We start from the raw sequence: 27,570 nt of genomic DNA on the forward strand, positions 1-27,570 counted from the left end.
ACATGCAGGACAGTTCCCTCCTCTCAGAGCTATGGGCTTAGGCTCTCGGCAGACTAAGGTAGCTTCACTGCATCAGTTACACACAAATCACCTTTTCCAGCTTTTTATTAATTTGAAACCACGACGGCTAAAAATCTATTTAGAAATACTTTTCCCCTCTTTAAATGAAACCAGAGATTCTGCTGTAACCAAGTGACCATAGCAGCCAAGGCCCTATGCACAGTCCTGTGGTGTGTATACCATAATCTAGCTCTGGCTTCAGACCAGACCAGAGTCTATGGACACTGGGGTGGTGTTCAGTCTAAATGGGTGTTGTCTTAGCAGATGAATTTTTAGGAACCTAGGACATCTGCTGTAAGATATGGGATTCTAGCTGGCAGTGGGTGAGGATAAGAAAACACCAAGCAAGCCTGTCTTTTTTAGGATTACCCTGGGCTACCCTGTGCTCTGCTACCTTGTGCTCTGCTGGCCCCTAGTAGCCAAACCCTGTAGCTACAGAGCGGGTTTTCACCTATGTCCCACTGGGGGATGCACAAATGTGAATAAAATGGATCTGGTTTCCATAGCCCATATGAGGCATGGAGGTGTATCCACAGGTCCCAGCATGCACAGCTCCATCTTTTCCTAGGTACCCTTCCCCTGTCAACTCCACATGCTGCACTCTCTGTTATTAAAACAGGGGCAGGCCTGGGCCACTCCATAGAGCTTTGTGGGCTGCCCTGCTCCTATGGGCACTTCCTGGGCCCACACTGCAGAGGAGGTGATTGCTAAAGTGCTTCTCCGAGAGTAACTATCAGGAGCCAGAGAACAGCCCACATAACCAAGGTGCAGCTGCCACTTGGGGCACGATCCTCTCCTTGGTGCTCAGGATGACTATGACAGTGTCTCAACACAGGAGATACCCCGGGCAGTGGGATCATGGGGCTGCTCACCCTTCACTGAAGAACATGGCTTTTCCAGGTCACGTTTATAGATTTCTTGGAAGCGCCCGCGATGGAAACTCTCTTTGCATCTGCTGAGAACCCAGGCTTGCTTGGTGCTTCCCATCCCCACCATTTCCTGAAAAGTCAAGGACTGAAGGGTCACTTTTGGAAATCCTGGGATTTCCTGTGTACATACCAGAGAGAGTGAGAGGAATGTGGGATTGATGACTAGAATGATTAGAAACTAGACTGAGATGACCAGACCCCGAGACCCTGTGAGCCACCTCTCCCTCACTGGAAGGCATTCAAATAGGGCTAAAGAACTTTTAAAATGAACCCAAATAATTTTTCCAGTGATGGCCTATGGGGGTGGAGAGCAGCTGGCTCTGCGAAGCTATTCTAACACAATGGAACTGGCATTAGCATACATGCCTTGGCCATAGAATGTGACCTCATAGGGTACATTTTGAAGTTCCTCTTTGCTGTAACTCCACTGCCTCTGTGGTCTTGTCTGGGTTAGTTTACACTCCTTCTTAGCCACCTTTCCTGCTACACAGCTTCCAGCAACCCCTCACTGGGACAGCTTTTACTATTCACTGAATGCCAAGACTTGGTACCTCTCACACCTTTCCTTCCAATTTACAGCCAATAGGCAACCCACAGGACTGTTCATGTCATCACTGAACCTGGCCCCTATAGCCAGTTCCAGAAACCTGCATACACAGACATGGACAGGTACTGGTACAATCATACTTACAGCATGCATGTGTACACACACACATCCCAAAGACATAGTAAATAGACTTATGGTCCAGTGAGAACTCACTGTCTGTGGACCAGGAAGTGAGGCCACCAGGGCCAACGCATGCCTAATGCTCCGCAAGGTGAGGGCTGCACTGTACTGGGCTGGCAGGGTCACACTGACTTCACCACACTTATTAGAATCCACAAACCAAATGGTGAGAGAACAAAGGGACCACACTGTACCTGAGGATGGTGACCTAACACTTAACAGGGAAAAGCAGGATCTTAACAAAATACATAGTGAGACACTGGAAAGTGTTCTCTTTTGTTTAAAGTAGTGTCCACACAAACCAGGACACACAGCTAGTAAATTGCTCTCTGGGATGATTACAAAGTTGAAGCAAACCACAGGACTCCCTATATTGGGTGTCATTATCTCAGATCCAGATATGGGTGGCGGGTGGACCCCCCCCCTTCGGGGAGGCTAGCTCTGTGGCTAGCTTCTGGACGAGGCCCCACTCCCATGGCAGGAGCCCTGACCCCCCCCCCCCCCCCCCCCCCCCATGGCTGGAGAAGCCCCAGGCCAGCAGAACCCCAGGCTGCCCCCCCTCTGCCACCGGCTGGCCCCAGCTGTGCTGGTCGGCTGACCTGAGCCCAAGGCAAGTCCCAGCTGTGCTGGCCAGCTGACCGACCCCAATCCCGGGCCAGCCCTAGCTGCCCCAGCTGCACCAGCCGGCCTACCAACCCGAGCCCGGGGCCAGCCGACCTGAGCCCCAGGCCTGTCCTAGCCCCAGGCCGGAGAATGGGAAAGGCAATGCGCCTCACCTCCTGAGAACCTCAGACCCCCAGAAGAAGAACGCTGAGCTTTTTATATGCGCCATGCAGGTTCTGGGGCGGCTGAGGAGGCAGTATCTGCTACTCAGCTTCCCGGGTTCATCAGTAATCTCTCTGGAGTCCAGGGAGATTGCTGATGAACCCAGGAAGCTGAATAGCAGATCCCACCACCTCAGCTGCCCTGGAACCTGCATAGCACATAATAATAAGCAAAAACCCACAACCTGGTGTCCCACAGCAGCGGCTCTGCCAGGGGAGGCTGAGCCTTCCCTGGCCTATTATACCCGCCACCCATGGATCCAGCTAAATAAATGAGTCTTGCTTCTTTCTACACAAACCCTGCATGCAGTGCACTGGGCAACATGGGGCTCATGCATGAGACACTAAACAACTTTGCCCCTGCACTCCCTGTTGTTCTGAGGATAGCCAGGATGGGATGGCACAGGGGACCAGTGTTGGACAACAGCAAAACCTGAGAAATGGAAACTCAGGGTTGGCTAAATTCTGGGGGAGAAAGGAGCACAGACTGTTCACATGTGGTTTCCCTATGGATTTGGTGGAGGAGGGGTCTTCCCCAGCCCAGCCCATCACTGGACAAGCAGAGGCTCAGAGCCCTTGATACCATGTAATATGTAAGGCCAGCTGCATGGAGACCTGCCCTGTGCCCTATGCTGGCCCCTTCCAGAAAGAAGGCAGTGCTCACAAAGAACCCACCCCAGGCTGCAACTGCACCTTCTGAGTGGGGGTCACCCAGACAGCACGTGCTTTAAGGGGAGAGCAGTTTAGTCTTAAAGTGTCTGGCCAATTCCCAGTGGCCTCCATGCAGTTTGAATCTGTTCCCTGCTGACTTCCACTCCCTGCAGGTCAGGCCACTCCCCATTCCTCTTGTGCAGAACCTTGATTCCATGTAAAACATCCCTGAGAGGTCCAAGGAGGAGCAGAGGAGCACCCCTCTCCTTCACTGGGCTGACTTCGTCCCCACTGGCAGAAATGCCCCTATTTGAAGTAGCGCAGAATAGTGGCCTGTGACTGCCTCAGCCATTGCTCTCTCATGTGGAATGGACCTTCCCTGAGGATTTTGGGAATTTGTGTGTGCAAGCTATGAATTCTATGTGAGATGGTTAACTCTCTGTGTATATCATTGCCAAGCTGCAACCTGCATTTGCCTTCTCTATTGTTTGTTTGCCTCCATGTTGGACTGGAATTCCAAAGGAGGGTGGCAAAACAATAAAGAAATAGGGTTATTGATGTTCAAGTGCTTGACCATTGAAATGGAATCACTCTAAACAATAGACTGTCTTCCAGTCATGAGAACTGGTTTATCATGGGAGAGGTCATGTAGCAATGAAGTCTCCTGGTAGGACTCTGTAGTCACCTATTGAGACTGACCACGGAGTTATGGAACAGAAGAGATTGGAAGGTTACAGAGGGCAGAAGCTGCTCTCAATTCTGCCATATTTCACAAGCTTAATATGAGGGAAATTGCTGCAGGAGCTGGGTGAGGCAGGGGGGCCCTGCTTTCCTGAATTCACATAGTCCCCCAAGGACTCACCAGGAAAGGGTGAGCTAGAGAGCGGATATACATGTTGTATGGATCTGTGTAGATCTTCGGTGATTCAGTAAAATGCAATAACGTGTTAAACTCTGTGCAAGTGTCTCTGTGTGTTGTATGCTGCACCTATCATGTGCTTGTCAGGGTTCCTTCCCCACTCTGAACTCTGGGGTACAGATGTTGGGACCCGCATGAAAGACCCCCTAAACTTATTTCTACCAGCTTAGGTTAAAAACTTCCCCAAGGCACAAATCCTTTCCTTGTCCTTGGACGGTATTGCTGCCACCACCAAGTGATTTAGACAACGATTCAGGAAAAGGACCACTTGGAGTCCCTGTTTCCTCAAAATATTCCCCCAAGCCCCTTCACCCCCTTTCCTGGGGAGGCTTGAGAATAATATACCAACCAATTGCCTTTAATAAAAGTACAGACCAGATCCTTTATTTTTAGGACACTAAAATCAATCAGGTTCTTAAAAGAAGAATTTTATTATAAAGAAACAAGTAAAAGAAGCACCTCTGTAAAATCAGGATGGAAGGTCATTTTACAGGATGATAAAAAGATTTAAAACACAGAGGATTCCCCTCTAGGCTCAACTTCAAAGTTACAAAAACAGGAATAAACCTCCCTCTTAGCATAGGGAAAATTCACAAGCTAAAACAATAGATAATCTAACGCATTTCCTTGCCTTTACTTACAATTTCTGTAATTTTAGATGTATCATTTCAAGGTATCTTTTCAAGAGATGGTTTACCTGCTTGGTCTCTCTCTCTTTATCCAGAAGGAACAAACAAAGAGAGCACAAACAAAAACCTCCCCTCCCCACATAGATTTGAAAGTATCTTCTTTTCCCATTGGTCCTTCTGGTCAGGTGCCAACTAGGTTAATTGAACTGATTAACCCCTTACAGGTAAAATGAGTCTGTACCTCTGTCTGTGTCAAGGTTCCTTCCCCACTCTGAACTTTAGGGTATAGATGTGGGGACCTGCATGAGAAGCTCTAAGCTTAACTACCAGCTTAGATCTGGTTTTGCTGCCACCACTCCCAAGTGCTAACTCCCTTCCCTGGGTAGCCTTGAGAGACTTCTCCACCAATTTCCTGGTGAACACCGATCCAAACCCTTGGATCTTAAAACAAGGAGAAATTAATCATTCCCCCTCCTTTCCCCCCACCAATCCTGGTGAGTCCAGTTCCAACCCCCTTGGATCTTAAAACAAGGAAAAATCAATCAGGTTCTTAAAAAGAAGGCTTTTAATTAAAGAAAGAAAGGTAAAAATCATCTCTGTAAAATCAGGATGGAAAATAAGTTTACAGGATAATCAGATTCAAAGAGCCCAGAGGAACCCCCTCTAGCCTTAAGTTCAAAGTTACAGCAAACAGATGTAAATACTCTAGCAAAAGGTACATTTACAAGTTGAGAAAACAAAGATAAACCTAACACGCCTTGCCTGGCTGTTACTTACAAGTTTGAAATATGAGAGACTTGTTCAGAAAGATTTGGAGAGCATGGATTGATGTCTGGTCCCTCTTAGTCCCAAGAGCGAACCACCCCCAAAACAAAGAGCACAAACAAAAGCCTTCCCCCCACCAAGATTTGAAAGTATCTTGTCCCCTTATTGGTCCTTTGGGTCAGGTGTCAGCCAGGTTACCTGAGCTTCTTAACCCTTTACAGGTAAAAGGATTTTGGAGTCTCTGGCCAGGAGGGATTTTATAGTATTGTACACAGGAGGGCTGTTACCCTTCCCTTTATAGTTATGACAGTCTGTACCTCTGATCAGGAGGGATTTTATGTTACTGCATACATAAAGGTTGTTACCCTTCCCTTTATATTTATGACAGTGCCCTGGAGAAAGTTAAACTAACTCAGGAGGCTAACACCCTCAGGGAGTGATTAAGCTACAGGGGGACTCTATAACAGTCAACACTGGTTCCACGGACTGAGCAGGAGACTGCGTGGTCTCCGCTCCCAGGAAGGGGTGCTAGACAGAAGGTCTTCACCTCATGAGTGTGTCTAGGGACCTGAAGACTGGGGCCGCCTGGGCTCTGTTCAGACTCCAGAGGCTTAAAACATCTGGGGATCCAGAGGCTAGATTCCCCATGAGCCATCTATTGGGCTGCCATCATGGGGAGTCTGATCAGACCGGTGACAGCATTATGCTGACTCCCAGCTCCCTCTAGGTTCTACCTCTGATACAGGAGTTTCTAACTGCTTCCAGCTCTTTACTGCTGGCATGCAAGGAAGCCTTGAGTGCCTGCAGTGAATACTCATAGCACAGTTTCTGTTACATGTTACATGCTACATCACAAGGCCATTACTTAGGTTGCAAGGCCAAGCTCTCAGGGCTTAGGAAACATCAGTTCTGCTGCCTGTGCAGTTTAGTCCCTTGTGCACATGCCCGGTCAGGTGAGATTTCCAGAGCAGATAAAGGAGTTAGGCATCCAAAGGTCAGTGGGATTTGGGTACCTAAATGCCTCAGCTCCTTTCAGAACCCCAGCTTCAGCCTTTGCAATGTGCACTGAGTGGGGGTGATGTTTATGAAATTTGATGTGCCTGTTTGTCAGTTTGCTATGGTGCTGGGGACTGTGGGCTCACCAGGGGTAATGTCCAGCAGATGCTGACAGGCCTGTGGACAGGAAATGCAGACCAATGCTCTTCAGGGCCCTGCAATCACAGGTAATTAAAGGCCAGAGTAGAAAGCCCACAGCTTTGACATCCAACCCTGTCCCCCCATCCCTGGTGAAGATGCATAAACTGGTTTGGACCTGGCTCAGAGTCTCAGGGCAGAGAAAAGAATTTTGAAGGCTGTACTTGAAGCCTGTACTTTCACTAGGGAGCAGAGGAACAAGGAACTGTGAGGAGCCTGAAATAGTGCCTGGCTAATTAGAATTGCATCACTCATATGTTTTTCACATGGCCTGTTTTCGTACTCATGTAACTAAATTAAGTGGACATGTTTAGTCTGGAGAAGTGAAGACTAAGTGGAGACCTGATAATAATTATAAAGAAGACGGTGATCAATTGTTCTCCATGTCCACTGAAGGTAGGACAAGAAGTAATGCGTTTAATTTGCTGGAAGGGAGATTTAGGTTAGATTCTAACTCTAAGGTTAGTTAAGCTCTGGAATAGGCTCCAAGGAAGGTTGTGGAATCCTCATAATTGGAGGTTTTTATGAGCAGGTTGGACAAACACTGGTCAGGGATTGTCTAGGTTTACTTGGTCCTGCCTCCGTACGGAGGGAGGGACTAGATGACCTATCGAGGTCCCTTCCAGCCTGACATTTCTATGCTTTTCCATCATGCATCTCTGTTCTTGCTCCTTGCTCCCTTGTGTCTGCTGCATCCCCTCCTGGCCATGTGCCCCATGCAGGCTGTTCCTTTACACCCCAGGACTGGAGCTCCCTCCTGCCCAGAGTGCCAAGGACCCACCCTGGTTTCTCTCCAAGCCCTGCACAATATATCTGCCCATTTGCCATCAAGGCTGCTTTTGGACAGAAAATTGGGGGTTTCAGCTAAATGAAATTTTCACTAAAAGTGTCTGCTTTCCACTAAAAAGCTGAATGCCCAACAACTGACTGGGGGTGTGGTCCAGCCAGGGACCCCAGCCACAGGGAGAAGGGTGGCATGAAGCACCTGAACTACAATTCCCAGGAAGCTCTAAGGTGCCATTTCCAAATTGAAAAATGTCAGTTTTCAGCCAAAAGCTTTTCAGTTTTCAATTTTTTCACTGAAAAGTCAAAGTTTTCTTGGAAATAGAGCCTCATTTCCAACATGACCTGTGGCACGGCTCTTCATGGCAGAGCATCCAAAGCCAAGCAAGGGTGCTGTTTGGTGAAGCATCTCTTGCTGAGCCAGAGCCTGGTGTGTCAGAGCTGCTATACCTCCATACACAAAGGGCAGGCACATGCTTTCAGACAGATTGACCTATGCTTAGAGCCAAGGAACAAATAAATAAGGAACATCAACTGTTGGGTGTCCATCAGAGAGTACCCACAGTCTGTCTTCTGCACGTTCAGCTCACAATGGTTGTCTGTCTCCAGCCCATGAACAGCGACCTTAGAGGCAGACAGGAAACAAGCATAACAACTACATACTATACAGCCACCACATAAATGACTGTCTCTCATAGCAGGGCTTGTGCCTCCTTCCCAGGCAAGTACACTCAGTAGAAACATGATGTTAGAATTCTCTCCGAGACCTTTTCCATTCAACTTATCCAGAATACCTTGTCCAGTTCTGGGAGAACATTTCATCCAGTTCTCTGGGATCCAAAACACTCAGTTCGACTCTGGATTTCATCAGTTTATTTGGGATACAGCGAAGCTACACTGAGTTGATCAGACTCAAGCATAGGGTGTGGGTATAGGGTATACCCACATCCAAAGCTGCACAGACAACCTCTTCCTTTATACACATTTACACATTACATTACATTTGCTATACATTACATTGCAAATTTTTGGCTTGGCTTGGTTACTTTGCAGGAACCAATCCTCTGTACAGCATGCTCTGTCCATGTGCTGTTCATGTGGAACCTGATCTTTACATTCCAGGTTTATCTTGTCCATAGTCCCTAGCATGAAGGTGTTGCTGCTTATCTTAGCTAGCACTGATATCCTGACTCCAGCATACTGTTTGTCAAGCCCACTCAATGTGCAGCAGCAGTCAAAAAACCGAACAGAATGCTGGGAATAATTAAGAAAGGGGTAGATAATGGGATAGAAAATATCATGTTGCCTCTATATAAATCCACGGTACGCCCACATCTTGAATACTGTGTGCAGATGTGGTCGCCCCATCTCAAAAAAGATATATTGGAATTGGAAAAGGTTCAGAAAAGGGCAATAAAAATGATTAGGGGTATGGAACAGCTTCCGTCTGAGGAGAGATTAATAAGACTGGGACTTTTCAGCTTGGAAAAGAGACGGCTAAGGGGAGATATGATTGAGGTCTATAAAATCATGACTGGTGTAGAGAAAGTAAATAAGGAAGTGTTTTTTACTACTTCTCATAACACAAGAACTAAGGGTCACCAAATGAAATGAATAGGCAGCAGGTTTAAAACAAATAAAAAGGAAGTATTTCTTCACTCAATGCACAGTCAACCTGTGGAACTCCTTGCCAGAGGATGTTGTGAAGGCCAAGACCATAACAGTGCTCAAAAAAGAACTAGATAAATTCATGGAGGATACATCCATCAATGGCTATTAGCCAGGATGGGCAGGAATGGTGTCCCTAGCCTCTGTTTGCCAGAACCTGGGAATGAGCGACAGGGGGGATCACTTGATGATTATCTGTTCTGTTCATTCCCTCTGGGGCACCTGGCACTGGCCACTGTTGGAAGACAGGCTACTGGGCTAGATGGACCTTTGGTCTGACCCATTCTTATGTTCTTATTTGCAATTTAACCTTCCATTCACCTTCTCAGTGATGCCTACAGAGAAATGAGGCAAGTTACCTATGTCAAGCCAGGACTATACATGATCATAGTAATCATTGCCAAGAGACACTTAAATGTACTCTGAAGATTCTTTCTCCACCTTCTCTTCACTCTTGCTTTCTGTCCCTCTGCAGAGCAAAGGAGATCAAGACCAAGTTGGGCACGCTTCTCCAGAAGCCTGACTCGGCTATTGACCTGATCATCCCATACCCAGAGAAGCCAGCCAAGGCCCAGAAGTGAGTACTTCCCCATTTATCAATGCTGCTTTGTCAGACACCGGAGAAATGGGTAATTAGAACTGAGTGGAATGACCTGTCCTCCTGAACCACCCTGGCTCAAGGGGCATTTAGTTTTACTGGGGTGCTGGGGGCTGCTTGTTTCTGCTTTTCAGTTACATTTTCAAATCAGTTGTCTAATCTAAACAGAATGTCCTGGCCAATTCTCTGAGGGGTAATTCCATGTGCCTCACCATGTCTCCCCCAGTCAGGGGAACAGAACTCAGGACCTCGGCCTCAAACCTCTAGAAAGAAGTAGCATTTCCCTGGGGAAGTCACAGAGCACTGGAGGAAAGTTACTTTGCGTCGATATTTAAAAAGGATAAAAATGGATAACTACAGGCCCATCAGCTTGACATCAATCACAGGAAAAACGGTGAAAACTCTGATATGGGAGACAGTGGTAAAGAATTAATAGATGGCAGCATAATTAATGCCAGTCAATATGGTTTTACAGAAAAGAGGTCTTTCAAACAATCATGATTTTATTTTATTTTTTTAATGAGATTTCAAATTTGGTTAATACAGGTAACTTTGTCGACAAAATATACTGAGATTTATTTAAGTCATTTGCCTTAGTATTAAATAACATGCTGGTTAAAATAATTAGCAGCACTAAAAAGAATCAATGTAGCACATATTAACTGGTTTAAAAACTGGCTAACAGATAGATCTCAAAAAGTGGGTGTTTCTATAGGGCCCTGCATGAATCTGTTCTTGGTCCAACATGAATCAATATCTTTAATAACGATCTGGAAGAAAATTTAAAAATCTTTGCTGGTCAAATTTTCGGATGACACAAAAATTGGTGAAGTGGTAAGTAATGATGGGAACAGGTGAGTTAGAATCATAGAATCATAGAAGATTAGAAATGTTGGAAGAAATGTCAGGAGGTCATCTAGTCCAACCCCCTGCTCAAAGCAGGACCAACCCCAACTAAATCATCCCAGCCAGGGCTTTGTCAAGCCAGGCCTTAAAAACCTCTAAGGATGGAGATTTCACCACCTCCCTAGGTAACGCATTCCAGTGCTTCACCACCCTCCTAGTGAAATAGTGTTTCCTAATATCTAACCAAGACCTCCCCCACTGCAACTTGAGACCATTGCTCCTTGTTCTGTCATCTGCCACCATTGAGAACAGCCAAGCTCCATTTTCTTTGGAACCCCCCTTCAGGTAATTGAAGGCTGCTATCAAATCTCCCCTCACTTTTCTCTTCTGCAAACTAAACAATCCCAGTTCCCTCAGCCTCTCCTCATAAGTCATGTGCCCCAGCCCACTGATAATTTTCATTGCCCTCTGCTGGACTCTCTTCAATTTGTCCACATCCTTTCTGTAGTGGGGGCCCCAAAACTGGATGCAATACTCCAGATGTGGGCTCACCAGTGCCGAATAGAGGAGAATAATCACTTCCCTCGATCTGCTGGCAATGCTCCTACTAATGCAGCCCAATATGCCATTAACGTTCTTGGCAACAAGGGCACACTGCTGACACATATCCAGCTTCTCATCCACTGTAATCCCCAGGTCCTTTTCTGCAGAACTGCTGCTTAGCCTGTTGGTCCCCAGCCTGTAGCGGTGCATGGGATTTTTCTGTCCTAAGTGCAGGACTCTGCACTTGTCCTTGTTGAACCTCATCAGATTTCTTTTGGCCCAGTCCTCCAATTTGTCTAGGTCACTCTGGACCCTATCCCTACCCTCCAGCGTATCTACCTCTCCCCGCAGCTTAGTGTCATCTGCGAACTTGCTGAGGGTGCAATCCATCCCATCATCCAGATCATTAATGAAGATGTTGAACAAAACCAGCCCCAGGACCGATCCCTGGAGTACTCCGCTTGATACCGGCTGCCAACTAGACATTGAGCCTTTGATCACTACGCGGTGAGCCTGACAATCTAGCCAGCTTTCTATCCACCTTATAGTCCATTCATCCAGACTATACTTTTTTAACTTGCTGGCAAGAATACTGTGGGAGACCGTATCAAAAGCTTTGCTAAAGTCAAGATATATCATGTCCACTGCTTTCTCCATATCCACAGAGCAAGTTATCTCATCATAGAAGGCAATCAGGTTGGTCAGGCATGACTTTCCTGTGGTCAATCCATGTTGACTGTTCCTGATCACCTTCCTCTCCTCAAAGTGCTTCAAAATGGATTCCCTGAGGACCTGCTCCATGGTTTTTCCAGGGACTGAGCTGAGGCTGACCCGTCTGCAGTTCCCCGGGTTCTCCTTCTTCCCTTTTTAAAAGATGGGCACTATATTTGCCTTTTTCCAGTCATCTGGGACCTCCCCTGATTGCCACAAGTTTTCAAAGATAATGGCCAGTGGCTCTGCAATCACATCAGCCAATTCTCTCAGCACCCTCGGATGCATTAGATCTGGACCCATGGACTTGTGCATGTCCAGCTTTTCTAAATAGTCCTTAACCTGTTCTTTCACCCCTGAGGGCTGCTCACCTCCTCCCCATACTGTGTTGGCCAGGACAGCAGTGTGGGAGCTGACCTTGTCTGTGAAGACCGAGGCAACAAAAGCTTTGAGTACGTCAGCTTTTTCCACATCATCTGTCACTAGGTTGCCTCCCCCATTCATTAAAGGTTCCACACTTTCCCTGACCTTTTTCTTGTTGCTAACATATCTGTAGAAGCCCTTCTTGTTACCCTTCACATCCCTTGCTAGCTGCAACTCCAGTTGCGTTTTAGCCTTCCTGATTACACCCCTGCATGCTCGAGCAATATTTTTATACTCCTCCCTAGTCATCTGTCCAAGTTTCCACTTCTCGTAAGCTTCCTTTTTGTGTTTAAGCTCACAGAAGATTTCACTGTTAAGCCAAGCTGGTCACCTGCCATATTTGCTATTCTTTCTGCACATCGGGATGGTTTGTTCCTGTGCCCTCAATAAGGCTTCTTTAAACCACCACTACCCGTCTCCTCCTCTTGGGAGTGGTGGTCATGGAACCCCCATCCCTAGGACAACGCACCCCATGCCTTCCGGTTGATGGGGTCTCCTTCTGATCCCTTCCCTCATCCCTTCCAAACCATTGTCCGCCGTAGTACCTGTGCAGAGAGCCTGAAAATGGTTTCTTACCTCTATCTGCATTGGGAGTACATGGGTTCTCCTCTTTATTCTTCTGGAGGTCACATGCTGCCTATTTTCTTCCCTGTTTTGATTCTGATTCTTCAGCCTGCAGTACCAAACACTGACTTCTATCCAGAAAATCTTCATTTTCTCTGATGCAGTGCAGGGTTGATACTTGGGTCTCTAGTACTTTAACCTTCTCTTCCAATATGGAGACCAGCTTGCACTTCGTACAGACGAAGTCGCTTCTATCCTCTGGGAGAAAGACAAACATGGAACATCCTGTGCAGGTCACAACAGCTGATTGCTCACTATCCATATTGTCTTCCTCCTAAGAGCCTCTTCAGAAGTTGTATTTACTGTTCACAGAAGCCTGAAAGGCAAAATCTCTGTGGGAACTCCCCCCAGGCAAACTCCCTCTGTTGGCTTCTCCTCTGTTCGCTGCTCCACAGAGTTCTACAGAGAGATTTGGATCTCTTGATAAGGTGGGGTCATTGGAACAACATATGTTTCATTATGGCCAAATGCAAGGTCAAACATCCAAGGAACAGAGAATGCAGGTCACATTTACAGGCCTTGGAAAGCAGTGACTCTGAAAAGGCCTTATGGGTTCATGGTGGAAACCAAGTGAGCTCCTAGTGCAATGCTGTGGCTTAAGAGGATCAATGTGATCTTTGGATATATGAACAAGAGTCTATTGAGTAGAAGCAGGGAGGCAGTGTTACCTCTGTGTACAGTATTGGCAAGACCATTACTGAATACTGTGTCCAGTTCTGGTGTCCATGTTTGAAATTATGTTGGCAAACTGGAAAGGAGTAAAAAAAGAGCTACAAGAACAATTTGAGGTCTGGAAAACCTCACTGTGAGAGACTGAAGAACCTTATCCAAGAGAAGATTAAGAGGTGATAATTTTATAAATACCAAGAATTCTAGCAGCCTGCACACAGTCCAGTGAATGATGGGGGCATATTCAAAGTTGATTTTCCCCAAAACACCAAAAGACAATCTCTGCTCCTTCAATATTCTTATCTTGCCAAATTTCATCTTTTGACTTCCCATATACTCCAGACTTCCTGCTGTTCACAAAAATCACAACTTTTTTTAAAATAGGGATTTTCCCTACTACTCTCATAATTTTGGACCAGAACTTGAAAATTTTAGCCCAAAATATGAATATTTAAGAAAATAAAGTATCAATAACTAAAAACAGAAGCTTAAAATAGAAACATTCAGGCTCCTTCACCATAGCTGTCATTGCAGTGTTGCTTTAACAACAGTCTGCAAAGTGCTTTGGGATCCTCCAAGATGTGCGTGATGTAAATGTAATGCATTGTTATTGTTATTATCCATGGTTATTTTTATTACCCATTCATAATAGTCTGAGAGAAGTCAATTAAAAGGATGAAAGCTATTATCTACACTCACTCACTGCTGCCAGATGGCAGGGATCTTATTTGAATTTTATACACACAAAAACCTAATATATAATCATTATTCTTCTTGAATGTAACTTATATCTCCTCCTACTCTCCCATTAGCTGTTCATCCTGCAATACTTCTCTGTGCAGCCCCTGTTGTAGAGCCCTGAAGACTGAGTGGGCCCCATTCAGAGGTGCAGTAGAAGGGGCTGTTGGTTTTAGGGTGGTGGCTGGGTGGGAGTCCAGCAAAGTCCAGAATGGTGTACCCTATATGCTGAGGAGTGGCCCAGCCCGGGGGGGGGGGTGTCTGCTGTGTCGTCTTCTTTTTTTTCACAGAGCAAGAGGCTGGGGCTGTCACTGAATTCAGACCATGGGAGCATGTGACATGTTGCATCTGTCAGATGTTGCACTCACGAGTCAGGGAGTTCTGTGTGAGCACCATTTGCTATACACCATGTGCAGCTGCTGAGCTCCGGGAGCCCTGGCAAGGGACTTACTGTTAGGGAACTGTCAGAAGTCCCCTGTCTGTTAGGGCATTATATAGCTGTCCATCACTGTAGCATCTGGGTGAACAATTGCACACGCCTGTGTGGGGAGCTTAGGCAAGGTTACTTTCATGCTGAGGGGTGTTAGGTGAACTAGAATGGGGCTGGAGGTGACTGGGAGGCAAAAGAGTTTTTAAAAGACATTAATAATAAAGTGCATAGCTAGGAGTGAGGTGTGTAGGAATAAAGACAAAAGCTAAAGGCTGGGACTCACAAAGGACAAGCTGGGAAACAAGGGAAACAGGTAACTATTAATACAGCATTATCCACCTTGCATTTACCTTTGAGCCTGGCACAAGCTCTAGTGGATGCCAGTGCCTGAAAATCTACAATATGAATCAGCACCAGCCTTATCTCTGAAGAACAGACTGCCATCTGTACCAGAGGCACATCAGATTTAGGAATCAGAACACAACAAACCCATTAGCATCTGATTCTCTAAGGAAAACTGATGGCCTCTTTCAGGGGGAGATGAATCAAGGCTATGTACCCTTGAATCAATCTGGTTAAATTAAAACCTGGCAGACTCTGCAGATGTGCCTTCAGAGATTTAATCTGGGTCATGATGTTCTGCTGTTATTGACCATTAGCCTCATTTTAACAAGCTGTTAGGAACAAATTGGGCACTGTGCTTCTGGAGTGCCTGGGGGCTCCAGAGTCAGCATCCTTTACTTACACATTGTTGCATGAGGATAAAGGCACAAAGAAGGGATCTCAACACAAATGGCTCTGTGCTTGGCAGACCTGTCTGGAGCCCCTTTTCTGTGCATGGAGATAGTTGTTTTATTTCCCATCTCAGCCTCTACTCCTGCCCGATGCTGGGGTGTGACTGTTTATATAGATCTTTACCTCGTGATGATGAAAGAATCCCTTACACTGTTGTGTGAATCCTTGAGGCCTCACCAGATTCTCACTGGGGTAATCACATTGTACTGCCATGAATGTTCATTGCCATGCGTATGGTTTTAACACTGGCAGACCAGGTGCCCCTAAATCTCAACTGAACACTGACAAATACACAGCTGGAACCAGTCTGGCTCACCTGTGTATGAGTACTGTTGAACTAGGTAGTACAGTTATAAAAATGTGCTTAGTGTTTAGACTTTATGGAATGCTTGTAAATTGCTGTATGTATTAATCTCACATAACATCTGTATCGCCTGCTATAAGGTAAAATTTAAGTGTTTACTCTGTAACTGTAAATCACTAGACACGAGAGAGGAATTAACAAGTGTGAAATACTAGTTTGCCACAGGAGCTGTTATCTTCTGCCCAACAAAAGAAGGCCCACCAACACCAGACGAACCATTGTGGAACATCAGATGCCAAAAGACTGTGTTGATTGCTCCCCACCATTGTCCCCCGACCCATGGAAAGGAGAGATGCAACTGAATTCCTCCCAACAGCTGAACTTGCAGCTCGAAGCAGAAGGGGGAAAGAGATAAGATGCCCTAATGAGGAGGAATTGTAGCTTTTATGCTGCTTGGCCTCAGAGGGGTAAGGATTACTGAAGCCTGGTCTACACTACAAAGTTAGGTTTGACGCAAGGCAGCTTATGTCAACTTAGTTGTGCATGTCTCTCCCACCAATATAAGTGCCCTGTTAAACCGACATGGGAACACTACCTCTCCGAGCCTAAGAGCCAGCTAAGAGCCACAGTCGATGTACTTAGGTTGATGCAGTGCAAGGGTAGACATTACTTATGTCAACCTTAACTGTCCTCCAGCTGCTGTCCCACAGTGTTGCATTGTGACCGAATATATCCCTGTTTTCACACCATACTCACTATTGTGATAATTTTGTACAAGCCATGTTTTGTAAGGTATCATCTGAAAACGTGTGAGAAATTTTGCTTGAATCTGATATAGTTCGTTAAATTAGGTAACAGAAAAGTCTTATCTTTATTTTTCTTGTAACTTTTATGCCTCATAACTTGTACTCAAAATCTCTCTTTGTAGTTAATAAACATGTTTTATTGTTCTATCTAATCCAGTGTGTTTAAATTGAAGTGTCTGAATAACTATTTGAGATAATAAGGTGATATATTATTACCTTTAAGGAATAACAGACTTAAAATATTTTGTATTGGCCAGGAGAGGGCTGAGCGTACATTTCTGTCATTAGTCTGGATTGTACAATGACCACTCTGGTCTTCATTGTGAACTCCACTGACCAAGGGTCAAGTAGACCAGAAGTCCCCTCCCCTTTAAAGCCTACACATTTATGAAATTCCTTTTCCTGATTGCCTGCCTTGGCCAGCACACCTAGCAGCTCTTCATTGTTGAGTGCAACTGGCCAGCTGACCATGCCAGGTACACACTCCAGTTACGCTTCTGCCTGGAGTAGACAGGAGATACTGAACCTCCTGGGATTGTGAGGAGAAGAGGCTATGCAGTCACAGCTCTGAACCAGCCGACAGAAATGTTGACATTTATGAGCAGATTGCCTGGGGGATGCAGGAAAAGGGGTATGACAGGGACCAGCAGCAGTGCTGAGTGAAAGCCAAGGAGCTGCAGTGGGCAAACCAGAAGCCCGGGAGGCCAACAATTGATCTGGTGCTAAGCCGCAGACCTGACATTTTAATAAATGAGCTGCATGCCATAATCAGCACTGACCCCTCCAGCCCCCTACACCATGGTGGATACCTCCGAGGACCCTGAATCACAGACCCCTGCCATGAACAGCAAGGAGAAGGAGGTGGACAAGGAAGATGAGGAAGGGTATGGGGGACAGGCAACCAGGTGATCCAGCTATGCAGTGAGCCAGAACCTATTTTTGACTCCACCACAGTCTAGCCAGTCCTGCCAGTTGAGCACAGGCGAGCCCAATGCAGGGGAAGGAACCTCGGGTAAGTGTGCAGATAAATTTTCCATTACAGCACCCAAAAAATAGCAGGACACAGCTTCTGACTTTTCATTAATTTACTCATGCTAGAAGAGGTAGTGGTACAACCAAGAGAGATACAGTTGCTATCTGCATTTCCTGTCCCTCTAGAATTGGGGTGGGGAGGGCATGCTGAGCAGTTTGTTCATGTATACAGGGATGTCCCTTGAATTCTGAGAGAGCTCAATGACATTTCCATGGAAATTCTCTGCAATCCTCTCTGGAAGGTTTCTAGGGCTGGCAGCCTTATTTCTTATTTCAAAGTAGGACAGTTTCTCAGTGAGCATCATTGCAGTACAGAGGCTAGCAGCATACAAGCCTGAGCAGCTTCAGGATGCTGTGCTCTCGCTGCCTTTGCTACCCTCAGCAGATAGCACCATTGCTTGTGGGAAATGGTGCCAGTATTCAGTGCCATTGCCCTGGACTACTGGATTCATGTAACTGAGCAATTCCCTCCTCATTTCCCCACCCCCCAGCAGCTATACTCACCATGGCTGGTACTGTGACTGGTGCTGTGTGCATGCGATCCCAAGCAGGAGTTAGTATGTAGTGCTTAAAATGTTAGGGGAGCAAGGGGAGTGAGTTCTGCATCTTAAATTTTGCTTTCCGTAGTGAACAGACTGACAATGGTACCTCTGCATGTTTTATCTGCAGCTGCAGCCTTCAGGGTCTCCCCCTCCTTACCCGTGGAATGCCTGAGCCAGATAAGGAAGAGAAAGAAGAGGACTTAGGATGACATGTTCAATGAGATCCTGAAAGCCAGTGGTGCATTGGACCATGAGCACAGGGCCTGGAGGATGAACATTGCGGACAGCCTGGAGAAGGATAAGGTGGAGAAGAGAAAGACCCGGGAGTCCCAACAGGAAAAGCCGCACCAGGACATAATGAGGCTTCTCGGGCAGCAAACACAGATGCTGCAGATTCTGATGGAGTGGGCCTTGCCTCCCTCTGCAGCCCATTGAGAACTTAATATCAGGACCACCATATGCCCCCCTCAACATTCCACATGGCATCAGGGGTCACTGCACTACCCCTACCACTCCATCCAGAGGGACATCACAGTTTCATGTATATTAACCTCTGAAAACCACCGTTGATGTATGTGTAGCTGAAATGGACACGGATGTTCCTTCCTCCTCATCAATTCTGTTCTCTGAATTTGTTAAGTTTTATTAAGTTCTCAGTGTATTTGTTTTAAAATTTCACAGTTTCATTTTTTGACAGAATTCTTTTACAAAATAAATTTCTATTGTTTAAAAAAATAACTCCTCTTTATTAGTTTGCCACATCTGCTCCTAAGTACTTGGCAGGTCTGAAGCAACCAATTACTTGTTACTGACAATGTGACACAACTGATAGGATAAGCCCAAACAAAATTAATACATGTATTGACAATGTTATATTCCTACATGTACAGCAATCACCACACAATTCCTACCAGGCAACAAAAGAGCAGGGCCAGGTAAAGCACACTGCAACAAAACACATTACTGTGGCTCTGTGATAACTGAAGGGGGTGGGCGGGGAAGCTCCCTTATGAACATCCAGCCAGCCAGTTAGCTGTAAAATCCTTCTTGGTGTTTGTTCTCTGCTTGCTTTACCTGTAAAGGGTTAACAAGCCCACAGGTAAAAGAAAAGGAGTGGGCACCTGACCAAAAGAGCCAGTGGGAAGGTAGAACTTTTTAAAATTGGGAAAGAAACTTTCCCTTTGTCTGTTGTTCTCTGGAGAAGGAGACATGGAGCAGTAATGCAATGTAAGGCTTGAACCAGGTATGAAAACTCATCTTCCATACCTAGAAGAAATTATTTGGATAGGGAATGTTTAGTTTGACAGAATCAGGTTTATTTTTATTTTGGCTTGTGGATCTCCTCTGTGCTAACCCCTGATGCTTTTGTTTGCTTGAAACCTTTAAGCTGAACCCCCAAGAAAGCTAGTTTGGGTGCTTGATTTTTGGAATATCTCTTTTAAAATCTAGCAAAAGCCTAAGTTCCAGATGTATTTTTTTCCTTTTTGTTTTTAATAAAATTTACCATTTTTAAGAACAGGATTGGATTTTTGGTGTCCTAAGAGGTTTGTGCATATGCTGTTTGATTAGCTGGTGGCAACAGCTAATTTCCTTTGTTTTCTTTCTTGGCTCTTCCCCGGAGGGGGGTGGGGTGGGGAGTGAAAGGACTTGAGCATACTCCACAGGGAGGAATTCCCAAGTGCTCCTTCCTGGGTTCAAAGGAGTTTTTTTGCATTTGGGTGGTGGCAGCGTTTACCAAGCCAAGGTCAGAGAGAAGCTGTAACCTTGGGAGTATAATACAAGCCTGGAGTGGCAAGTATTAATTTTTAAAATCCTTGCGGGCCCACACTTCCTGCACTTGAGGTGCCAAAGTGGGGATTCAGCCTCAACAGGCTCACTGTTAAAATGGTCTTTCAAAGCCTCCCTGAGCCATATAGCTCTACTTTGAGCTCTTCTAATAGACCTTGTGTCTGGCTGTTCAAACTCAAAATGAGAGTTTGCACCTCCGCCCCCCACCCTCAAGGAAACTTTGCCCCCTTTGCTTCATAGGTATTATGTAGGACAAAGCAGACAGCTGTGGGATTGGGATATTTTTCTAATTGAGGTCCAGACTTGTGAGTAAACAATGCCAGCCCCCCTTCAAATGATCAAAGACACATTCAACTGTCATTCTGCACCTGCTGAGTGGGGGGTTGAATTGTTCCTTGGTGCTGTTGAGGTGATCTGGGTATGGCTTCATAAGCTAGAGGAGCAAGGAGTAGGCTGGGTAACCCAGGATCACTACTGACATTTCAATATTCCCAATGGTAATCCTCAAGTCAGAAAAGAAAGTCCCTGCTTATAGCTTTCTGAAAAGTCCTGTGTTCTTAAAGATGCAAGCATCATGCACCTTCCTCAGTTATCCATCAGTGCTTGCATAATGACAGAAAAGCAGCCCCTTTCTGTTGATGTACTCTGTGGCAAGGAATCTGGTGTCAAAATAGGAATATGTGTGCTGTGTATCACGCCACTGCAGTTTGGGAACCCCATTGCTGCAAATCCATGCACTATGTCCTGCACATTGCCAAGAGTCACAGTTCTATGTAGCATAAGGCAATTAATGGCCCTGCACACCTGCATGACAATGACCTCCATGGTGGATTTTCTGACTCCAGATTGATTCCCGACTGACCAGTAGCAATCTGGCCTTGCAAGTTTCTACTGTGCAATCAACAATTGCTTCTTCACTGTCAATGCAGCTCTCATTTTGATGTCCCTGCACGGGAGGCCTGGGACAAGCTTGGTGCACAGATCCAGGAACGTGGCCCTGCTCATCCAAAAGTTCTGCAACCACTGCTCATCATCCCAAAACTGCATTATGATGCAATCCCAGCAGTCAGTGCTTGTTTCTTGGGCTCCACCATCTGCAGCTGCACTGTGAACACCACCAATAAACTTGAATTGATTCTCACTATGTCCCACAGCAACCTGTTCACCAAGAAATTGTCATGTTCCCTACTGATTCAGTTCTTCTTGTGGCTCTGCAAATGCTGTAGGATTGTGTGCTCTCTGCTTGCAATGCTCATGACAACACTGAAGAGCTGTACAGGTTCCATGCTTCTGTCAGAGATGGCGGACAGAGAGAAGGGCCATGTAAGTTTGTGGGATGTGAAAATTATGGGATACAGATAACATGATGGAATGAGGTCAGTTGCAAACTGGGAAGTTGACCCCATGCTCCCAGTCACTCCTGCGCAACTCATTTTGGCCCCATCATATACTACCAAAACTTCCCAAAAGACATTGTGCTGGATGGTGGCAAGTTGCACACTGAGATACCTACCCATGGTGCACCTCTCTGTGCATTGACACAAGTGCTCATGGTGAGTACATGGACTGCCAACATAAGGAGCCAAGTATGCAGGTGTACATGTATGTATTCACTGTGGCGGCTTTATGCCGACATAACTTGTGTCAACCTAAGTTTGTAGTGTAGATATGGCCTAAACATAAGCAAAAGATCCCCAGTGCTTGGCCTCTGTTAGGCCTAAAGGACATATAGAGCTTGCTTTTTATCAAAGCTTCTATTACCTTTTGAAACCTAAGACTGAAATTAATTTGCATGTATTTATGTTTACTCACTTTAATCTTGTAGATAATGCTTATTTCCTTTTCCTAGTTAATATATCTTTAGTTAGTTTAATATAGGATTGGCTACAAGCATTGTCTTTGATGAAAGATATAAGGTACAATTGACCTGAGGTAAGTGACTGGTCTTTTGGGACTCGGAGTAACTTGACTATTGCTGCGATCTTCAGTGTAAGGGACCATTTATCACAAAGGTAAGCCTACCTGAGTGGCAAGATAGACTGGAGTGCCCAAGGGGACTGTGACTGTGTTAAGGCTGGTATAGTACTTCAGGAGTTCACACTTGATAATTGATTGGTGAAATCTAAGTACAGAACTCACAGCCAGTTTGGGGTTTGTGCCCTGCTTTTTAACAGTCTGCCCTGAAGTTGGTACCCATGCTCTTGAGCCACTGCAGGACGGCTTGACACTGGTATTCTTCACTTCCTGGCCTAAACTGCTGTGGAGTATGGCTGCTCTGATGGTTGCCATGCTGCAACCCAGGGATGGTTGCATCATAGGGAATCTCTACACAGGCCCCCCAGTGAAGACTACAATGGTGTGAACTGCAGCCCATGCCAAAGTGTTGTGTTGTAACTTTCCTGCGTGGATGCTGCAGGTGCAAACTCTAAGGGCCCTAGTTCACATTAATTTAGGTGCTTTATTGTTACTACACCTCTACCCTGATATAACGCTGTCCTTGGGAGCCAAAAAAATCTTACTGCGTTATAGGTGAAACCGCGTTATATCAAACTTGCTTTGATCCGCCGGAGCGCGCAGCCCCGGACCCCCGGAGCGCTGCTTTACCGCGTTATATCCAAATTCATGTTATATCGGGGTAGAGGTGTATTTATTAGCTTCTTGGTTGTTCCAGGTGCTTACAAACATGAGACACAGTACTTAGGGTTGCCAACCCTCCAGGATTGTCCTGGCATCTGCAGGAATTAAAGATGAATCTTTAATTAAAGATTATGTCATGTGATGAAACCTCCAGGAATACATCCAACCAAAACTGGCAACCCTAATGGCACTGCTCCTGACACAGTCTACGTCCACTGGAGGTGGAGGTTTGAGTCCCAGCTCGAGGAGACGTACCCACGCTAGCTATGATCAAGCTAATACACTAAAAACAGCAGCGTAGCCACAGTGGTGCATAGGGTGGAAGGAGCTAGTTATGTACCTAGGGTTTAGGACAGCTGGCTCCTCCCACTGCTCCCACCGCTGTGGCTGCCATGCTATTTTTAGAGCACTAGCTTGATCCTGTCCAGCTCCAGTGTAGATGTACCCACAAAGACAAACCAACAGACAGGTTGGAAAAATGGGAATGGCAAAGAACTAAGGGATAACCTGGCCCACTGGCAATCATCCATACCTATCAAATGCAATGCTGTAATGAGTGCATAAATGTAGGTTGATTCACACACACACACATCAAAATCTGAGCACCTTGAACATCGAGGAAGTTGGAATTTCGATCCAGATATTTGCTCCCCCAACCCTCCCACACTCCAGTTGAAATATGCTGTTTGGATTCAGGCATTTTGTTCAATTCTCTAGGAAGTTTGGCTCCACATCATGAGTTCAGATCTGGGGCTTTGTTCTAGCCCATCTCCCAGCCAATGGATCTGTGATTCAATGTGATGCACAGAGAAGTTGCCCTAACACCGCAGTCTCTTTCCCTACCTGCTGGAGGAGCCTAACAGGAAGGTCACTCCAGGAATGGGGGGGAAGCACACTGAGGCCATGGCTAGGACAGTTTATGCTGCCACTCTCGAGCAGCAGAACAGTCCCCACCCCCTGCCATTTCAGTACTTTTCACAGGCAGGATCTCATTAGTTTTTTACTTCCCAAAAGGCTTAAAAACTGAACTGTGGTGTTCATGTTCACTTGAGAAAGAGAGAGAGAGAGAGAGAGAGTGAGTCATCCCCTGTGTCCTGCACTGCAGCAGGGCATGGGAACTGGACAGGCAGGCTGTGGGAGTGCAAGATAGCAGCCCCATACCACAGTGGAGAGAATTGAGAACTGAAATGATTCGTCTCACCCCCCTACACACTCCCCCTTTCTGATTCAGAGGGGGGTTGAGGACACAGGATTCTCTGATAAATCAGATGAATGCATGAGGAACTGAGGAGGGGCCATCCCACTGCTCATACATCAGCCCCAGCTTCCGGTCACAGTGGAAACTTTAGGGAAACTTCATCTTTATTCCCAGATGAAAACTATGTTAAATGGGAGCTCTGGGTGAGAGTGCACTTTGGTAATTCAGGGAAAACACATTCCAGCATTGTTGTGATTATCCCAAACCCAAACATTAGAAACCCAGGAAATTCAGTGTTAAGGTTAAACATAAAAAATTCATAGATTCATAGTTTCCATGGCCAGAAAGGACCATTGTGATCATCTAGTCTGATCTCCTGTATATCACAGGCCAGAGAACTGCCCCAAATAATTCCTACAGCAGATCTATTAGGAAAACATCCAGTCTGGATTTAAAAAATGTCAGTGATGGAGAATCCCCTACAACCTTTGGCAAATTGTTCCAGTGGTTAATTATCCTCACTGTTAAAAACGTATGCCTTATTTACGGTCTGAATTTTTCTACATTCAACTTCCAGCCATTGGATCGTGTTAGATCTTCCTCTGCTAGATTGAAGAGCCCATTATTAAATATTTGTCTCCCAAGTAGGTACTTACAGACTGTGATCAAGTTACCTCTTAACATTGTCTTTGTTAAATTAAATTGAGCTCCTTGAATCTATCACTGTAATACAGGTTTTCTAATCCTTTAGACATTCTTGTAGCTCTTCTTTGAACCCTCTCCAATTTATCAACATCCTTCTTGAATTGTGGATACCAGACGTGACACAACATTCCAGCAACATCCACACCAGTGCCAAATACAGAGGTAAAATAACCTCTCTGCTCCTAGTCTAGATTCCCCTGTTTATGCATCCAAAGATTTCATTAGCTCTTTTGGCTATAGCATACACTGGGAGTTCATGTGCAGCTGATTATCAGCCACACATCCCAAATCTATTTCAGAGCACTGCTTCACAGGATAGAGACCCCCATTCTGTAAGTGTGGCCGACATTCTTTGTTCTTAGATGTACACATTTCCTTTAGTCATGTTAAAACATATATTTGCTTGTATCCAGCTTACCAAGTGATCCAGATCGCTCTGTATCAGTGACCTGTCATCTTTATTATTTACTACTCCCCCAATTTGTGTGTCATCTGCAAACTTTATCAGTGAGGATTTTATGTTTTCTTCCAGTTCTTTAATATAAATGTTAAACAGTGTAGGGCAGTGGTCCCCAAACTTTTTCAATCATGCCCCTCCCTTACCTGGTACCCCCCAGGGAGCTGGGGCAAGAGGTGTGAGTGCAGCAGGATGGCAGAGGGGGAGCCGTGCTTAGGGAGCGAGGGAGGTGAGTTGGATTGGGCGAGGGAGGGGAAGCTGTGCTCAGGGCAGGACAGGGGAGCCGTCCCTGAGTGCTCTTCCAGGCTCCAGCAGCAGCTGCTCTTCCCGCCCCCTGGTGGCAGAAGCCAGTTACTACAGATAACTGGACTTTTAGTGTCCGGGTGGCTGGGACTGGGGCCAGGGCCGGAGTGAAACTGGGGGCAGAACAGGGCTGGGTAGTGCTCCCTCGCTGACCCCCAGGGGGCTGTCCTGGGCCTGCTGTGCCCCCCCCCCCAGACATTCCTCTGTGCTTCCCTAGGGAGGTGCGCCCCACAGTTTGAGGACCGTTGGCAAAACTAATCCCAGCAGGACCCCACTAGAAACACACCCATTTGATGATGATTCTCCATTTACCATTATATTTTGAGCCATCTATCAGTTAGCCAGCTTTGTATCCATTTATGTGGGCCAGGTTAATTTTATATCATTCTAATTTTTTAATCAAAATAGCATGCAATGCCAAATCAAATACTTTATAGAAGTCTAAGTATATTACATCAACACTATTACCTTTATCAATGTTAAACAAATGTCAAAGTCTGCAAATCTTGAATTAATGCACCCATAAAGCTTAACTCTTCCCTTTTGTTATACCATTTGATAACGAAGTTGTTATAGATTCATACATTTTTAAGGCCAGAAGGGACCATAAAACCATTTATTTGGACCTCCTGTATAGCACAGGCCAGAGAATTTCACCCAGTTACCTTTCTGTTGAGCCCAGATAACTTGTGTTTGATTAAAGCCTCTTCCAGAGAGGAATCCAGTCTGGATTTGAAGCCATCAAGAGATGGAGAACCCACCATCTCCCTTGATAGTTTGTTCCAGTGGTTAATCACCCTCACTATTAAAAATGTGTTCCTTACTTCTCATTTGAATTTGTCTGGCTTTAACTTCCAGCCATTGGTTCTTGTTCTGCCTTTCTCCACACCATTATAGAGTCATAGAATCATAGAATCATAGAATATCAGGGTTGGAAGGGACCTCAGGAGGTCATCTAGTCCAACCCCCTGCTCAAAGCAGGACCAATTCCCAACTAAATCATCCCAGCCAGGGCTTTGTCAAGCCAGGCCTTAAAAACCTCCAAGGAAGGAGACTCTACCACCTCCCTAGGTAACGCATTCCAGTGCTTCACCACCCTCCTAGTGAAATAGTGTTTCCTAATATCCAACCTAGACCTCCCCCACTGCAACTTGAGACCATTGCTCCTTGTTCTGTCATCTGCCACCATTGAGAACAGCCGAGTTCCATCCTCTTTGGAACCCCCCTTCAGGTAGTTGTAGGCGGCTATCAAATCCCCCCTCATTCTTCTCTTCTGGAGACTAAACAATCCCAGTTCCCTCAGCCTCTCCTCATAAGTCATGTGCTCCAGACCCCTAATCATTTTTGTTGCCCTCCCCTGGACTCTTTCCAATTTTTCCACATCCTTCTTGTAGTGTGGGGCCCAAAACTGGACACAGTACTCCAGATGAGGCCTCACCAATGTCGAATAAAGGGGAACGATCACGTAGCTCAATCTGCTGGCAATGCCCCTACTTATACAGCCCAAAATGCCGTTAGCCTTCTTGGCAACAAGAGCACACTGTTGACTCATATCCAGCTTCTCGTCCACTGTGACCCCTAGGTCCTTTTCTGCAGAACTGCTACCTAGCCATTCGGTCCCTAGTCTGTAGCTGTGCATGGGATTCTTCCATCCTAAGTGCAGGACTCTGCACTTGTCCTTGTTGAACCTCATCAGGTTTCTTTTGGCCCAATCCTCTAATTTGTCTAGGTCCCTCTGTATCCGATCCCTACCCTCTAGTGTATCTACCACGCCTCCTAGTTTAGTGTCATCAGCAAACTTGCTGAGAGTGCAGTCCACTCCATCCTCCAGATCATTAATAAAAATATTAAACAAAACCGGCCCCAGGACCGACCCTTGGGGCACTCTGCTTGAAACCGGCTGCCAACTAGACATGGAGCCATTGATCACTACCCGTTGAGCCCAACGATCTAGCCAGCTTTCTATCCACCTTACAGTCCATTCATCCAGCCCATACTTCTTTAACTTGGCAGCAAGAATACTGTGGGACACCGTATCAAAAGCTTTGCTAAAGTCAAGGAATAACACATCCACTGCTTTCCCCTCATCCACAGAGCCAGTTATCTCATCATAGAAGGCAATTAGGTTAGTCAGACATGACTTCCCCTTGGTGAATCCATGCTGACTGTTCCTGATCACTTTCCTCTCCTCTAAGTGTTTCATAATTGATTCCTTGAGGACCTGCTCCATGATTTTTCCAGGGACTGAGGTGAGGCTGACTGGCCTGTAGTT

General features: G+C 45.9%; 1 protein-coding gene across 1 annotated transcript in view; it reads left to right on the top strand.

Annotated features, from left to right (window-relative positions):
• Positions 1-27,570, top strand: part of LOC113407227 (regulator of G-protein signaling 5) — a 93,067-nt gene that overhangs the window by 34,871 nt on the left and 30,626 nt on the right. The window contains exon 2 of the mRNA XM_026655456.2: positions 9,625-9,726. Within this exon, the coding sequence (XP_026511241.1) occupies positions 9,625-9,726 (102 nt within the window). The remainder of the gene's footprint in view (positions 1-9,624; positions 9,727-27,570) is intronic.

The sequence above is a fragment of the Terrapene carolina genome, unplaced genomic scaffold, assembly GCF_002925995.2.
Source record: "Terrapene carolina triunguis isolate 2854851 unplaced genomic scaffold, T_m_triunguis-2.0 Scaffold210, whole genome shotgun sequence".
NCBI classification, from domain to species: Eukaryota; Metazoa; Chordata; order Testudines; family Emydidae; genus Terrapene; species Terrapene triunguis.